Here is a 16059-nt window from a genome sequence, read left to right as displayed (position 1 = left end):
AAACAAGTCACCAGGACCTTTTTTTTTGGTATATCATCCGTTTAACCTAAATGTTTTACTGTACCTCCATGCTGTTGATATTTCTGACTAATAAAGTATTCAAGCAATCAAAAACAACTAACGACGTTATCAGCAATCAAATATATCCATATATATTATTGTTATAAAATAGAATGTGTATTATCATTGCATTTCTACTCCTACGTCTTGGTGGCGTCGCGACCCATGATGGACTTCTTAGTGTTTCTCTCAGGTTTCAAAAGCATTATATAACACTTGGGTGCAAACAGCGCCACCAAGAGGCCAGAACTAGACGCTAAAATAGCAAACACCTCCACTACATCGGCATATTTGCCCGGAGAGCTGATATACGCCGGGACGAAGGCTATCCACACGGCACAGAAGATCAACATGCTGAAAGTGATTAATTTGGCTTCGTTGAAGTTGTCTGGAAGATTCCTTGCCATGAACGCTAGGATGAAACTAAGGAGCGCCAGTAAACCGATATAACCTAGTAACACGGCAAAACCAACTGTTGATCCCACCTCACACTCATAGACTATCTTATCACTGTGGTATTGTGTGTTTTTATGTGGAGTTGGTGAGGCAGACACAAGCCAGGCTGTGCAGATTATTGCCTGGATGGCAGTAAGAGCCAGAACTGTTCCTCTTTGCTGCATAGCACCGAACCACTTCATGATGCCTGCACCCCCAGGCTTGGAGGCCTTGAACACAGCCAACACCACCATAGTCTTTACCAGGATACACGAGACGCACAGCACAAAGCTGATCCCAAATGCCGCGTGCCTCAGCTGACAAGTCCACAGTCTGGGATGTCCGATGAACAGAAGTGAGCACAAGAAACACAGTTTCAGTGACAGCAAAAGTTGGAAGCTGAGTTCCGAGTTGTTGGCGCGTACCATGGGTGTGTCTCGATAATAGACGAAGATTCCCAGGACAATGGCGCAGCAAAGTGTGCCCAGCAACGAGATGGTCGTCAGGGAGATACCCAGGGCCTCATGGTAGGAGAGGAACTCCATGATCTTGGGGACACAGTGGTCACGCTGGGGACTGGACCAGAAGTCCTCTGCACAACTGGTGCACTCTGTAGAGCCTAACAAAGACACCGAGGTTAAAGGGACAGACAAGTAAAGTATTGTTGTGTATCCATATAATGGTTGGGATATGACACCAATAATAATAAGGAGACAGTGGACCAGGTAGGTTGCACTGTAGCTTCTCTTTAGTGTAAACAATGACTTCAGGTACATGGAAGTAGATCAAAGACAGAGGGGGGCATGACGGTAGCTCAGCAGGGACAAACTCGTATCGTCCTAAAAAGGCTCTACATGCTACATCTTATTATCCTACCATGAAATAAGAAAGCCTCTGTGTACCATTCTGTCAGTGGTGCCAAGTCCGCTTATTTTAATCGACATTGGGCTTGTTTTTCTGTAAATAAACTTGTACTTATTATCAAAGTATAGTATTAGTATAAGCATAGAAAAGGAGATTTTCGGTTGAGAACCACAGATGTAAACCAACCGGTCTCGTTGCTGATCTGTCCGTCAGAACAGGCGATGCAGTCGAAGCAGCAGACAGGTTCTCCTTTCCTTCTGGCCACACGGGTTCCAGGGGAACAGCTCTCGCTGCACACCGACTCAGGAGGCTACAATAACAATGATAACTGCATGTTAATTAAGCAAGGGATAATGCATGGGGAGGTAGTCATTATTGAAATTTTAAGCCCGACAGGGCGATTAACCACCGAGGCGCAGCCGAGGTGGTTAATCGCCGGATTTGCCCCGGGGCGACTGTGTTTTGGGGCGAGCGTTTTGGTATTCCCCCGTTGTTGTGCCACGATAAACAAGGAAGCGCAGTGGATCAAATAGAATGACTTCTCGGTTATTGCATCGTCTATTTCTCACTTCAAATGTTTTCAAAAACATTCTTGAGAGCAACGTTTAGTTGTAAATGACATTGTTTGTTTGTTTACATGGCTGTCATGTTGGATAAAGCATATAACCAAGCAGCACAGGTTGACATGAGCAGGTGTTCTGAGTCTCTGATTACACAGCGGTCCGTTATAGAGCTCATCGGTCATTATCCAGAAATAATGACCGATGACTGACCAATCAGAATCGAGCATTCAACCAAGCCGTGTAATAAAGTAATGTAATTAATAATCATTTAAAATTGTATCAAATTATTAAAAAAAATAATTAAATCAGCCAGGTTCCAGGGAGAACAGCTGCACAGCTAAATAACAACAATCAATTTCTGTTTAAAACCATAGATCTGCATCTTTACATTAACCACTTAAAGGTTTCATGACGTTCAGTTTTACCACACATTAAAAGTCTTTGTCATGGTCCTTCAAACGTGTATAAAAAGTTTTAACAAAAAAATCCACTCCATTGATCCATGGCAGGTGTTTCTCTTTCACATTTCTAAAGCCTTTTCAACTGCAATGAAAAAAGAAATCTTTGCCTGCGGGTGTCGCTGGTGAGGGATTTTGCCTGTCAATCATCGCCCCCCCAAAGGAAAGGATAGGGGAGGGGAGGGGCGAGGAGGAGAGTGGGCGGGATTAATTGACTGTGACCTCACTGTCGAAGGCCAAGCTTAGATTACTTTTCAGCCTAATTATTCAGAAAACCCCAGACCACAGAAAATCCACTGAATGTTCAAAGTTCAGATTTTTTGGGTGTAATAACCAGTATGCAAATATGGGCGGGGTTTATCACCAGAGGCATTTTTTGGAATCCGCCCCTTGGAAATGCAGGTTCCACAGAGAGATTCCAGACTAATATCTACGCACTGATATTAGTCTGGCCACCAGGCTATCAGTATATGCCCATATGGGCATGCATGACATGCCCATATAAGGAGATATCCATCTGTAAATCCTTGTCCCTTGTATGCCCATATATGGAGATTCCTGATGCCATCTGTTTATGCTCATATATGGGCATGCCCCCTTTTGTGCCCATATGCAGAGCTGACTCGTGATTTGTTAATGGTTATGTTGTCATAGCGACGTGGCCGTGGTTTGTTTATGTTGCCATAGTGAAATGGCCGTGATTTGTTTATGGCTGAGTCAGAATGACGTCAGAGGTCTGCACGCCCTCCTATTAGCCAATCTTAATATAGGATATGTAGTGGGGGTCCCTGCTTCAACTCTCTATCAGCTAAGGGGTCCTTCGTCGTTGAAGACCCCAAACTAAACCACACTCTCATCATGAGCTCCAGAGCATTTACAGTATTTTAGAATAAAGAGACCTTGGTGGATTCAAAGTTCCAGAAGATCATATCTTCGTCCAGGATGAGTTCTTCGTCGCCGGAGGCAGACATCCTGACCACACCCACATTCCGGAGCTTGACGCTTCCGTCAGGAAGCCACGCCCAGCTCATGACATCATAGATTGGTAGAGGATCGCCGTTCTCATCAAATGATAAATGATCACCAGCTGACGTGGTGAAGCTGACCTTCTCCAGGTAATGCACGAGCTGGAAACATTATGGACATGAGATGATAATAAATAATACATAATAATAGTGTATACAATATACACTATATAGAGCACTTTTTCCCCAAACATTGGGTCGGGACCGAGTGAAAATCCCTTTACTGTCTCCGCCAGGAGACTATGTTTTCACTTTCCGTCCCCCCCCCCCCCTCGGCCAAGCTAACATTGGTCAAGCCTCACGTGACACGTGACAATACGTTGAAAGAGTGTGCTCTGATTGGCTAGTGAGACGCATGACGTATAGCGGCCTATAAATAGATGTGTCACTTTGAAAGAGTCTTGGTCTCTTTCAAAGTGAGGTAAGACAGGAATAATCACGAAATGGCTGAGAAATGGCGGAGCAATACATTATGTAAACACACTGGTGTCATCACAATACGTAATATAAATAGCTTAGATTAATTAATCAAGAACAGTACATTCCAGTACAAACAGATATCACAGTTGATGACAGATGATAGCACGGTTCTGCTGGCGGAGACTTGTGCTCCGAGGAGCACATTTTCTAGTTTATTTTAAATTTTGTCATTATGTATTATTATTTTTAAAAGATTTTCTAAAGATTTCAACAAAAATTTAACAAAAACAAATTTCATAAATAAAATAAAAATCAGAGCCTCAGTTATGCACCCCAAAGTGTCAGTTTTTGCAGCTTTGTCATTTTCCCTCCCCAATGTGTCACAATAGGACCAATAGGAGCCCTAGAGCCTACATGAATAATCCACCTGCCATGGTTGCACAGTGGTCAGGCTGGCACAGCTGTGCCCAGGGAAGGGCCCTCTTCCCGGGACGCACTGCAGCATGTCGTGCAGGGCGTGGGCCATGGCGTACACAGCCTTGTAGACGTTGTACTCGGCCCTGAGGTCAGACACGTCCAACAGGTCCGTCTCTGCTGCACCCAGGTCCTCTAGTCCGGTGCACACCCTTCCTCCACCTCCACCATCCACCCAGCCTGACGGGACGGGGGCAAACCTACACCCAAACGTGTACTGCCAAAACTGCCTCACCTGAAAGGAGAAACAACACCATGAAGTCTGTATATGCATGAATAAAATACGGTGTTACAGTAATTTCCTTTCCTACTAAACAGTGTCAGCTCCAAAGTTCCCAAGAAACTACTGTATAAAACTCTGCTGCCCGCCTGCTCACCAGAACCCAATCCAGGGACCACGTCACCCCAGTCCTCCATGACCTTTGTTGACTCCCAGTCAAACACACACAATACATTTCAAGATACTGATCACCACCTACAAGACCCTCAGCAACCTGGCTCCCCTCTACCTCTCTGACCTCCTCCAACGCCACGCCCCCTTCCGTTCCCTCAGGTCGGATGATGCCAACCTCCTGGATGTCCTCAAGGCTAATGCTGCGTTCACAATGGCAGCTACAAAGATACAGACTACCGTTCTTTATCAATGGAAGACAGCGACATGAAGCTACAAAGATACATCCGACATTTGTAGCTGCTACAAAAGCTACGACAGCTACAAAACTACAAATAGGTTGAGCTGGTTTCAACTTCAGCTACAAAGATACAAAGCTACAAATATGCTGTGTAGCTTTGTATCTTTGTATCTGCCAGTGTGAACGCAGCATAAGAAACAAATGAACCTGGGGTGACAGCAGGGCCTTCTCAATTACAGCCCCCTCCATTTGGAACTCACTCCCAGCTCACATGAAAGCCGCCCCCCCACCCTTGCCCTGTTCAAAACCTCCCTCACAACCCACCTCTTCAGACTCACATTCCCCACCCAATTTTAATCCCCCTTTTTGCCTTTTAATTTCAATGTTTTCTATTCTTAGTTTTTAGCCTTTTGACTAGTTTTCTGTTTTCTTTCTTCATGTTGTAAAGCATCTCTTAAACAGTAAACGAAAACAAACATAGTCACTATGTTATTTTCACGGCCGTTGTCAGGGTCTTCATCATCAGGTTGTAGTTTCAAAAAGAAGTCCTTGAGTCCCGGGATCTCTGCGCTACGGATGGCGATCCCCAGGGTGCCTGTCAGGTACGGCATGAATTCACGGGTATGGAAGCCGGGAAACGTGGCCCAGGTGACACTGGCCATCCACTGTATTCCTGTCAGGTTCTGCCTTATTACCTGTTGAGTTCAACACAATACACTAGTTCTAGACTTTTTGACTAGTAGTCCAATAGATCTGTGAGTTCTAAGCTGACAGGTTACAAGTAACTTGTTAGTACCGGCGGGCAAGTCTGACACTTCTAGGGCTCGTTTTAAAAACCCTATTTTAGGCTGTTCTGTCTCAGCCGAAATCTTCATGCCCTGGCGTTTACCACGTACGCAGCGCAGGAGAGGATATGACAGGATTCGCAACAAGTTCAACACAATAAACTATTCATTAACAATTTTAGGTGTTCATTAACTGTTCATTAACTGTTAATGAGCATACCTCGGCCATCATCTTCCTCATGTGTGCTCCCAGTTCAAACACAGCCACCACTCTGGCTGTAGAAGTCTTCATGACAGAGACGATCCTCTGCAGCTCTGCTGGGTCACTGTCTAAGGGCAGCACTTCTATGTAGGCCAGACAGGCCACACCAGACCGCTCCAGGTCAGACTGGAAAGGTAGAACAACCAGGGTTAATGTTGTCCAGGGGCGCAGCCATGGGTGGGCCTGGGTGGGCCATGGCCGACCCACATAGAAAGCTGGCACACCCAATTGATTAAGCAAAAAAAAACATTTTTTGGAAATGTATTTTTTTCAATTTTTTCGGTAAAATCAGGCAAAAATAAGAATTAAATAACATAACCCTAACCTAAACCTAACCCTAACACCGAAATAAAGTAACAAAAAAACGCCCAAAAAACGCCCAAAATCCGCCCATCGGGGACGCATGCACACGCGAGTTCTGGCTGCGCCACTGATCTTGGCGATTAAAACTATGACCAAAAATGTTGGTCAACTACCTTTTTTCACCGATGAAAACTAAATAAAAAGTAAGCTATGATGACTAAAACTATGACTAAATGTACTAAAAATCAAGACTAGACTAAAATGTTAGTGAGGGATTAGAAGAGATCCAGCAGAACTAAGACATGTCATTTTATACCTCTGAAAAAAGCTGACTACTCTCTGTGTCAATGGTTTCTAATTCTAGCATGCTAACTTTCCACAAAGAGAAAGGCTGTAGTTTCTATTAGCTTGGATTCCCCATCGCTGATGTCACTGGTAGACAGGTTTCTGAACTGTCCACAGCCCTCCTCTGAGACACAGAGTGAGTAGACAGAAATGATGCCTAAAGGGTCCCCCCCCCCTTTTTTTACTCCACATTATTTTAATATCCATCGTGTAAAATAATGTGTTGCCGTACCTTTAAGGATCTGGCAGCGCTGCGTCCATAAGCATCGTCACTGACCACCAGTCCCACCCAGGTCCATCCAAACCTCTTCATGATGTGCTGCATGGCTCTGACCTGATGGTTAAAGAATGACCTGATGGTTAAAGAATTACCTGATGGTTAAATAGTATGGTATAGATAAAGCACCAAAGTGTGACATCACTGCCACTAGAGGCCGCTATCCGCCCTGGTTCACAGAGTAATGTTTTACATTTGCCATACGGTCATCTTAGATTGTGTCATATCGCGTGCATTGATTGATTGATGTCTTTATCGATCATGTAATAAATTTATATGACATACTGTGTTCCAAAAATATACACATCAGTCCAGCAATTTAACTCACATGGATATGAAGCATCAACTGGTGGTGAAAAAGTACTAATTAATAGTAAGAGTAAAAAAAAAAAGTGACCCTTATTCAGAATGATAAAAGTTTAGGATAGATTATTCACATAGTCAGATCAGTTCATCTCCTACATTTCACAATGGATAAGGAAGAAAAAGTCTAATCATTCTGTTCTGGCACCGTGCCAACAGAGACCATCAGCTCCTGTAATGAGAGGCCATAATGCAATACCCATTACACCCACTAGAGGGTGCTTTTTGTCAAGTGTGCGGAACATCTACTACCAGGTACCAGCATATGTTTGTTTATGTCTTTTCTTTTTACCACAGATAAAAAAGAAAGGGGGTCGTTTTACCACAGATAAAAAAAGAAAGGAGGTCTTCTTTACCACAGATAAAAAGAAAGGGGTTCTTCCACTGATTATTAGAATTAACACCTTTCAGGGGGCAGGCCTACAATACCGCAACATGGACTAGTTAGTGTTCAATCTGTTCATTAGTACCTGGAAGTTAACACAGTGCTACAACATAGACAGGTTTGTGTGCATTAGTACATTGGTTCTCAAAGTGGGGTCCGGGGACCCCCAGGGGTCCTTGAGGGAGTTCCAGGGGGTCCCCAGCTAAATGATAGATTAAGCACCAAATGGACCCTTATGGGTCTGTAACTCTGAGAGTGTACACTCTCAGGGTTAAATTGACATAGATTTTACAATATAAATTGCGGTCCAAGTGATAGAAATGCAATTAAATGGGGGTCTGTAGCCTAATGCATGTCAAACTGGGGGTCCTTGAAATTAAAATGGTTGAGAATCACTGCTAGAGCCGTAAAAAATCTTCTCTTATGGGGGTCCCTGGCATATCTTTTGAAATGGGGGTCCGCGGGCTAATAAGTGTCAATTTGGGGGTCCTTGACATGAAAAAGTTTGAGAACCACTGCATTAGTACCTGGAAGTTAACACAGTGCTACAACATAGACAGGCAGTGTGTGCATTAGTACCTGGAAGGCGTCACTTGGGATGGTTCTGAAGAAGGAAGGGAACTGCTGACGGTCACTCAGACACGAACAGGTGGCAAAATAACTGACCTGACAAATGTACAAAATGTTATGTAATGTATTAATTTATTAAATTAACTGACCATCAAAAGTATACATATATAAGTACAGATTACTTACCAGAGGTACTTGGTACAGACCTAGCATACTCGACATGGCGATGGACTGCGTCGACGACTCCGGGCCCACGACTCCCAGCACCGGAGGGGAGCCTTCACAGTTTTCGTCCAATCGGACGCGCTCCTCTCTGCCGCTGACCAATGAGACGGCGGCTTTGAAGCCCACGCCCAGCACGTTGCAGCAGGTGTCGTGGATGAGGTACCCCAGTGTCACGTTGGGCAGGAGGGCGGGGTCTCCGTTGATCTCGTCCACGGCGAACGCCATGACCTGCGACCGTCTGAAACCTAGGATGTTAAATCTACACATAATTACTAATTAATATTACTAATTACTGATTACTCATTACATACACTGTGACCTGCGACTGTCTGAAACTTAAGATGTCACAATTATACCCAAGACATAAAAAATAAAGACATGCCAGTGTAACGGCCGGGATTCAAACCTGTGTCTCCCATGTGGAAAGCCAACATCTTATCCACTAGCCTAAATGGGAATTGCCCGTTGGGTGCAGAAGGCTCTCCAGAACCCAGAGGTGAACTGGGGCCCCCGATCCGAGACCACGTCAACAGGGAAGCCATGAAGGTGGACCACATGCTGAACCAGTAGCTTGGCAGTAGGGATCTTGGGAAGGGCAATGAAGTGGGATTTAGAAAATTTTGAGAAACGGTCCCCAATGCTCAGAATGGCCGTGTTGCCGTCCGACGGTGGAAGACCGTTGACAAAGTCCAACGAGATGTGAGCCCAAGGGCGGTGCGGGACAGGGAGTGGTAGCAGAAGGCCAGATGGGGTTAGCGAGATGTTTTATTCTGGGCACAGACTGGGTAGGCTGCAACAAACGAATGGCCAACTTTCCTCATGGAAGGCCACCAAAAACATTGTTTCAAAAAGGAAAGGGTGCGATTCATACCAGGATGGCAGGCAAGGCTAGACGAGTGCCCCCACTGTAGCACACGGGAACAGGTCCGGTCACAAACAGACAGTTAGGAGGTCCATTCCCAGGGTCGGGGTGCTGACGGTGAACGTTACGAACCACCGCTTCCACCTCCCAAGACAAGAGCCCATATGTAGTTGGAAGGTAGGATGGGCTCAGGACGGTGGCTCTCTGGCGTGGGGCTGAACATGCGAGACAGAGCATCAGGTTTTGTGTTCTTGGACCCAGGGCGATGAGACAGAGTGAAGTTGAACCTGGAGAAGAACAAGCCTGGCGGGAGTTGAGCCGCTTAGCTGTCTTAATGTACTCCAGGTTCTTGTGATCCGTCCAGACAATAAACGGTTGTTCGGCACCCTCCAGCCAATGTCTGCACTCTTCAAGGGCTAACTTCACGGCCAACAGTTCCCAATGCCCAATGTCGTAATTTCTCTCCGTGGGGTCAAGTTTACAGGAGAAAAAGGCACAGGGCTGGACTTGGTGGTCTTCAGAGGAGCGCTGGGACAGCACTGCTCCTACTCCCACATCAGAGGCATCCACCTCAACAATGAACTGGTGCGTTTGCTCCGGATTGATCAGGACGGGCAGACGTGAACCGGTTCTTGAGCTACTGAAACGCCTTCTCTGCCTCAGGTGACCAGACGAATGGCATTCTGGAAGAGGTGAGAGCAGTGAAAGGAACCTAATCCCTTCGAGATGCTGTAGTTCCACACGAAACCGATATAAAAGTTGGTGAAACCGAGGAAGCCCTGAAGACCCTTCCAGTTACTGGGCTGGGCCCACTCGACAACTGCTCTAATCTTCTCTGGGTCCATACGGACGCTGTCGGCAGCCCAAGAAAGGGACAGCGGTTTGGTGGAAAGCACACATATTCGCTTTCACAAAGAGGCGATTCTCCAGAAGGCGCTGGAGCACCTGTTGCACGTGACGAGTGTGATCTTGCGGGGTACTGGAGAAGACCAAGTTGTCATCTAAATAGACAAAAACTAACCGGTTCAACATGTCCCGGAGGACATCGGTGACAAGAGCTTGAAAGACTGCAGGAGCGATCGTGAGGCCGAAGGGCATGGGGGTGTTGAATGCGGTCTTCCACTCGTCGCCTTCTCGGATTTGGACCAGGTGGTAAGCATTGCGAAGATCGGATTTAGTGAAGATGGAGGCTTTCTGGACACGCTCAAAAGCAGAGGAGATGAGAGCGAGTGGGTAGCGGGTCCTGATGGTGATGTCATTCAAGCCCCGGTGATCGATGAAGGGCCGTCCGTAACCCCCATCCTTCTTCCCCACAAAGAAGGGGCTCAGGGGCAGACAGTGAGTACAGGCGACCACGGGGAGGAGAAGTATCTGGAAGCAGGTTGAGACGGCAATCATAAGGACGATGTGGAGGTAATGACGTGGCCCGAGACTTGTTGAAGACCTCCCTCAAGTCCCAGTATTCGGGCGGAACCCTTGACAGGTCTGGAGAGTAGTCGGAAGGAGCAGGCTCCGGGAAGAATAGGGCAGTTAGCAAGACAATACTGCCCCCAGGAGGTGATCTTGTAACTTGACCGGTCTATGGAGGAATTATGCAAAGCAAGCCAGGGATGTCCTAAAAAGACTGGGACATTAGGTGAATTAAGGTGCAGTGAAATAGCCTCACAGTGGTTGCCTGAGATACGGAGCTTATAACAGGAACGGTTGACTGAGTTACCAAACCAATGGACCTTCCATCAAGAGCACTGGCCTGACAAGGTTTATCAACAGAAGTGACTGGAATATTTAATTGGTGGACTAAGTTAACATCAATGAAATTAGCATCAGCACCTGAATCAATTAGAGCCTGAGTTTCCAACTGTATATCATTGCAACTTATAGTAACAGGCTGAACTTTTGTAGACGAGTTAGGGAAATGAACATTGCTCACCAATAATTCCCTGGCTACTGGCGAGTGTTGTCTTTGACTGGACACGATAACACAAAGTGGCCAAGTTGTGTGGGGTTATGTTGACCAATACACACCATTAGTGTGTTACAAAATTGCAGATCTACAAGCTCACAAAGCATCACATTGTAGATCGGCTTTTTTCGAATAGTCGAAGTATGACAGAGGGGTGTATGTCATGTGGGGTGGCGGTGGAGTATGGGGTGTGTGAGTGAGGGTTGGGAGTTTTGGAGCTTGAAATGTACAAACATTTTAGCATCAAAATATAGTTTGAGTACCAACGTAAAAGTACTCAAATGTTCAGAAAATAGCAGATCTACAAGCTCATAACGTGTCACATTGTAGATCGGCTGTATGTGGTTACAGTAGGTTTTGTATTAATAACAAAATCGGCAAAGTTACAAGTAACTAAAGCTGTCAAATGATGTAATTGTAGTGGACTAGGAGTAACAAAAATGGAAAGTAAAGTAAAAGTACCAAAAAATTGTACTGTGCATTGTAAGCACTTGTATAGTACTTGAGTAAATGTACTTAGTTACTTTGCAGCAGCACTGAGCAGCCAATGACTGACAGGCTAGAGATCACCAGGTGTACTAATTCCTAGAGTGCAGAGGGATATTGATATGGACTTAACTCAAAACCTATACATCACACAGCTTAGATCTTTGGATTAAATCGGAGAGCAGACCTGTGCAAACTTGGTGATGTAAATATATATATATGTAGTGTAAAATGTGTACGTTCAGTTGGAAGAGCTCTTGACTCTGGACCACAATGTCATGGGATCAAATCCTCATCTCAGCATATGAGCAATCTGGCTCCCTGGGGTATAGAGCATTGTAGCAGGTACAGATTCATGTGTTCTTTGCTGTTGCTACCCTTTAAATGGCCATGGTCATTGACAATGCATTGGGCGGTTAAAGTTAAATATAAAGAAATACTACAAATGATTTCAAAGTAAACATATCAAGCGTGCGTGTCCACAGTAAGGTTAATTATTTTAATTGTGAATCGAGTTTGTAGGTGAACGTATGAAGGAATAGGGAGGTGGCAACGTTTTTAAAGTTAAATATAAAAATAACTATAAGACATTTCAAAGTGAAAAGTAAAAGCATACGTGTCCACAGTAAGCTGTTTTTTATTTTTTACAGTTTGAATGGAGTTTCTAAGTGGAAGTATGTAGGAGGAGTGGGGTGCCAAAGTTGTTAGGAGAATATAGTCTATACATAGTGAGGATATCTATAGTGTGCTCGCTGCTGCAGCAGCTGCTGCTGCTGCTGCAACAAGCACACAATAATATAATCTGTACATTGATATGATACTATATGATACCAGGTAAACAATGAACCTAGCATCTGTCTAGACAACATGCTATCTAAATAACATTCTGTACATTTGAAACTATAGGATAACCTAGGACTTCAAATCTATACACACATTACAAATTACTGTTACTAATTACAATTACAGAAAAGACAACATAAAGAGAACCTTTTCATTTTCAGGTCAAGTATTCATCCAATCAGGAGAGAGAACTGGAACTGAAACAGTATAAAATGTAAACCAACAAATCCTGATTGGATGAAATTGGTATCCCACCTGAAAAATGTATGTTCTGTTTAAGAGCTGGAGAGACATGGAGACCTCTGTTACTGAACATCAAATACTCTGTAGCAATGATTACTATCACAATATAGAGCTATTTAACGCTGTTACTGAACAAACACTCTATAGCAATGAGTACTATCACAATATAAAGCTATTTAACACTGTTACTGAACAAGCACTCTATAGCAATGAGTAGGCTACTATCACAATACAGAGCTATTTAACACTGTTACTGAACAAACACTCTATAGCAATGAGTACTATCACAATATAGAGCTATTTAGCACTGTTACTGAACAAACACTCTATAGCAATGAGTACTATCACAATATAGAGCTATTTAACACTGTTACTGAACAAACACTCTATAGTAGGGATGTCCGATATTATCGGCCTCCCGATATTATCGGCCGATATTAGCATAAAAATTGATATCGGGAAAATATCGGTATCGGTTTTTGAATTTTTTTTTTTTTTTTTTTTTTTTTTTTGCTTTATAAATAAGTTACAGGAGTTCTTACTGTATATGGTGTGTGTGATATGAAATTTGAGCTTACCCTAATCACAATAATCCCCGCATATATCGGTATCGGTTGATATCGGTATCGGTAATTAAGAGTTGGACAATATCGGTATATCGGTTATCGGTAAAAAAGCCAATATCGGACAACCCTACTCTATAGCAATGAGTACTATCACAATATAGAGCTATTTAACACTGTTACTAAACAAACACTCTATAGCAATGATTACTATCACAATATAGAGCTATTTAACACTGTTACTGAACAAACACTCTATAGCAATGAGTACTATCACAATATAGAGCTATTTAACACTGTTACTGAACAAACACTCAATAGCAATGATTACTTTAGAGAGTAAAAAAAAACACTCATTGCACCTTAAAATATGTATATTTGCAGAAACATACAGCATACTGTAAATTAATATAAGTTCCCTGTTCTCTGTGTTATGTCTCTGTCAGGTGGAAACCCACATGTCCAACTGTTGCTTTTCAGGAAACGGTTGTATACAAAAATATAAAAATAACCTGCGTTCTAATGCATCCAATGTAGTTATTATTTAGTCACAAGCTATTTTAATACTTTTCATTGGTTCAATATTAATAAAACAGGCTTGACCCGTTGTGAGCTTGTAGATCGGCTATTTTCCTATACTTTTGTGTGACAAATAGCATTACCAAGTAGGACGTAAGAGAACGTTTCCACCAGACAGCGATGAGTAACCCATTAAGACCGGGAACGCATCTGCGTCATTTTTAGATTTATTTGGGCTACTCAAAAATAGCAGATCTACAAGCTCATAGCGCGGCACTCGGTGCCGCGCTATGAGCTTGTAGATCTGCTATTTCTTTAGAAAAATCTTGAAAATGTGTGCAAATCTTTCAATATATATTCTTTTAAAGTGAACATTTTTAACTCAAATCTTTGCTTCTGGGGGATTCTACAAATGTCTTCTAAATCCTGTTGCTATAATCAGTGATTCTCAAACCTTTTCATGTCAAGGACCACCCAAAATTTGGCCGTGGACCCCCATCTCAAAATATGTTGTTCCAGGGACCCCCCAGAAGCAAAGATTTTGAGTTACAAATGTTCGCTTTATGAAAATACATTCAAAGATTTTCACACATTTTCGCGATTTTTCCCAAAAAATAGCAGATCTAACAAGCTCATGTGGGCTCATATGAGCTTGTATATCTGCTAAAATAATAATAAGTTGTGCTGGCTCACCCGTAGCAGATAACCTCCTCTGGCTTGAAGGTGAAGCTCAGTTCAGGATAGAATGGAATCCAATGGATGGGAAACAAACCGCCCAGGACAAAGTCACCTGGCTTCACAAGACACACAACAGGGTTATGATTATATCTATTTATCATGATTTAAACCATAGATCTGCAACACCCCACCCTATAGGGGTCCAAAGAGTTACTACAAGGGGGCAGTGGTGGAAAAAGTACTCAAATGTTGTACTTAAGTAAAAGTATCAACACTGCAATGCAGAAATACTGTGTTAAAAGTCCGGAATTCAAAATGTACTTGAGTAAAAGTACAAAAGTATTGGTATCAAAATGTACTTAAAATACCAAAAGTAAAAGTGAAAAATAGCAGATCTACAAGCTCACAACGCGACGCGTTGTGAGCTTGTAGATCGGCTACTTTCAAATAGCCTATATATATAAATATGTTTCATAATATCATAATTTATATCTGAAAAGTAACTAGTAACTAAAGTTTGCTGAACATGTGTTGATCTACAACCTGTAGATCTGCTATTTTCGGCTAAGAGGTTCAGTGTAGAGAGAAAAAACAGGCAAACCAAGTATAGGGCCAAAGGTCAAGCTAATACTAAGGTAAAGCACATTTCAACAACGGGTCAATTAAATGTGCTTTGAATTACAGAACATCAAGTAAAGTTAACACAATAATACTATCATACAATGACATTAGGATGCATAAAACAACATGAATGCAAATTGGACAGATATATATGGTTGCAGTGCAGAAGAGAAAGGAAAAGAGAAAAAGAAAAGTAACCCAATCAAAGACATTGGCAAACAGAAAGGTCTTTAGTTGTGTTTTAAAATAAATAAGAGTGGCAGCTGTTTTCAGGAAAGGACAAAAGGGGGGACAGACAGGGACAGAGCAAACAGAAAAAAAAACACGTCAAAGATTAGTCAAGACATTTCATACGGTACATAAACCTAAAACATATACTATACATACCTTTTGAAATCTGTTGACACCAAAGTCGGCCTGTATGTCACAGGAAGACCAAGCTAAGAAGGAGTAAACACAGAAGAAAGCAAGTGTATTATCTCTGACATTTTTCATTGGGGTTTCCATTTTGATTCAGACTGTGTTTATCGAGTTCAATTTCGTTTCAATATCTTTTTTAAAATAGGTAGTGCGTTTATATGTTTAAAATAGGTAGTGAGTTTATATGTTTAAAATAGGTAGTGAGTTTATATGTTTAAAACAGGTAGTGAGTTTATATGTTTAAAATAGGTAGTGAGTTTATATGTTTAAAATAGGTAGTGAGTTTATATGTTTAAAACAGGTAGTGAGTTTATCTGTTTAAAACAGGTAGTGAGTTTATATGTTTAAAATAGGTAGTGAGTTTATATGTTTAAAATAGGTAGTGAGTTTATATGTCGGCTATGTTTTCCCAGCA

General features: G+C 42.8%; 1 protein-coding gene across 1 annotated transcript; it reads right to left on the bottom strand.

The window, feature by feature from the left end:
• Positions 1 to 200: 200 nt before the first annotated feature.
• Positions 201 to 8880, bottom strand: LOC311050083 (extracellular calcium-sensing receptor-like; the record flags this gene model as incomplete). The annotated part of the gene is made up of 11 exons (XM_084064049.1): positions 201 to 1114; positions 1627 to 1669; positions 3280 to 3507; positions 4253 to 4534; positions 4779 to 4911; positions 5409 to 5626; positions 5937 to 6104; positions 6859 to 6960; positions 8231 to 8317; positions 8408 to 8691; positions 8853 to 8880. The coding sequence occupies 11 exons, from the start codon at positions 8878 to 8880 to the stop codon at positions 201 to 203; spliced, it is 2487 nt and encodes an 828-aa protein (XP_083920175.1).
• Between the last annotated feature and the right edge of the window lie 7179 nt (positions 8881 to 16059).

Source organism: Gymnoscopelus microlampas, assembly GCF_963454915.1.
Source record: "Gymnoscopelus microlampas genome assembly, chromosome: 8".
In the NCBI taxonomy this organism is placed as follows: domain Eukaryota; kingdom Metazoa; phylum Chordata; class Actinopteri; order Myctophiformes; family Myctophidae; genus Gymnoscopelus; species Gymnoscopelus microlampas.
Note: the sequence above shows the minus strand (reverse complement) of the source record. Positions and strands in the feature narration are given on the sequence as shown.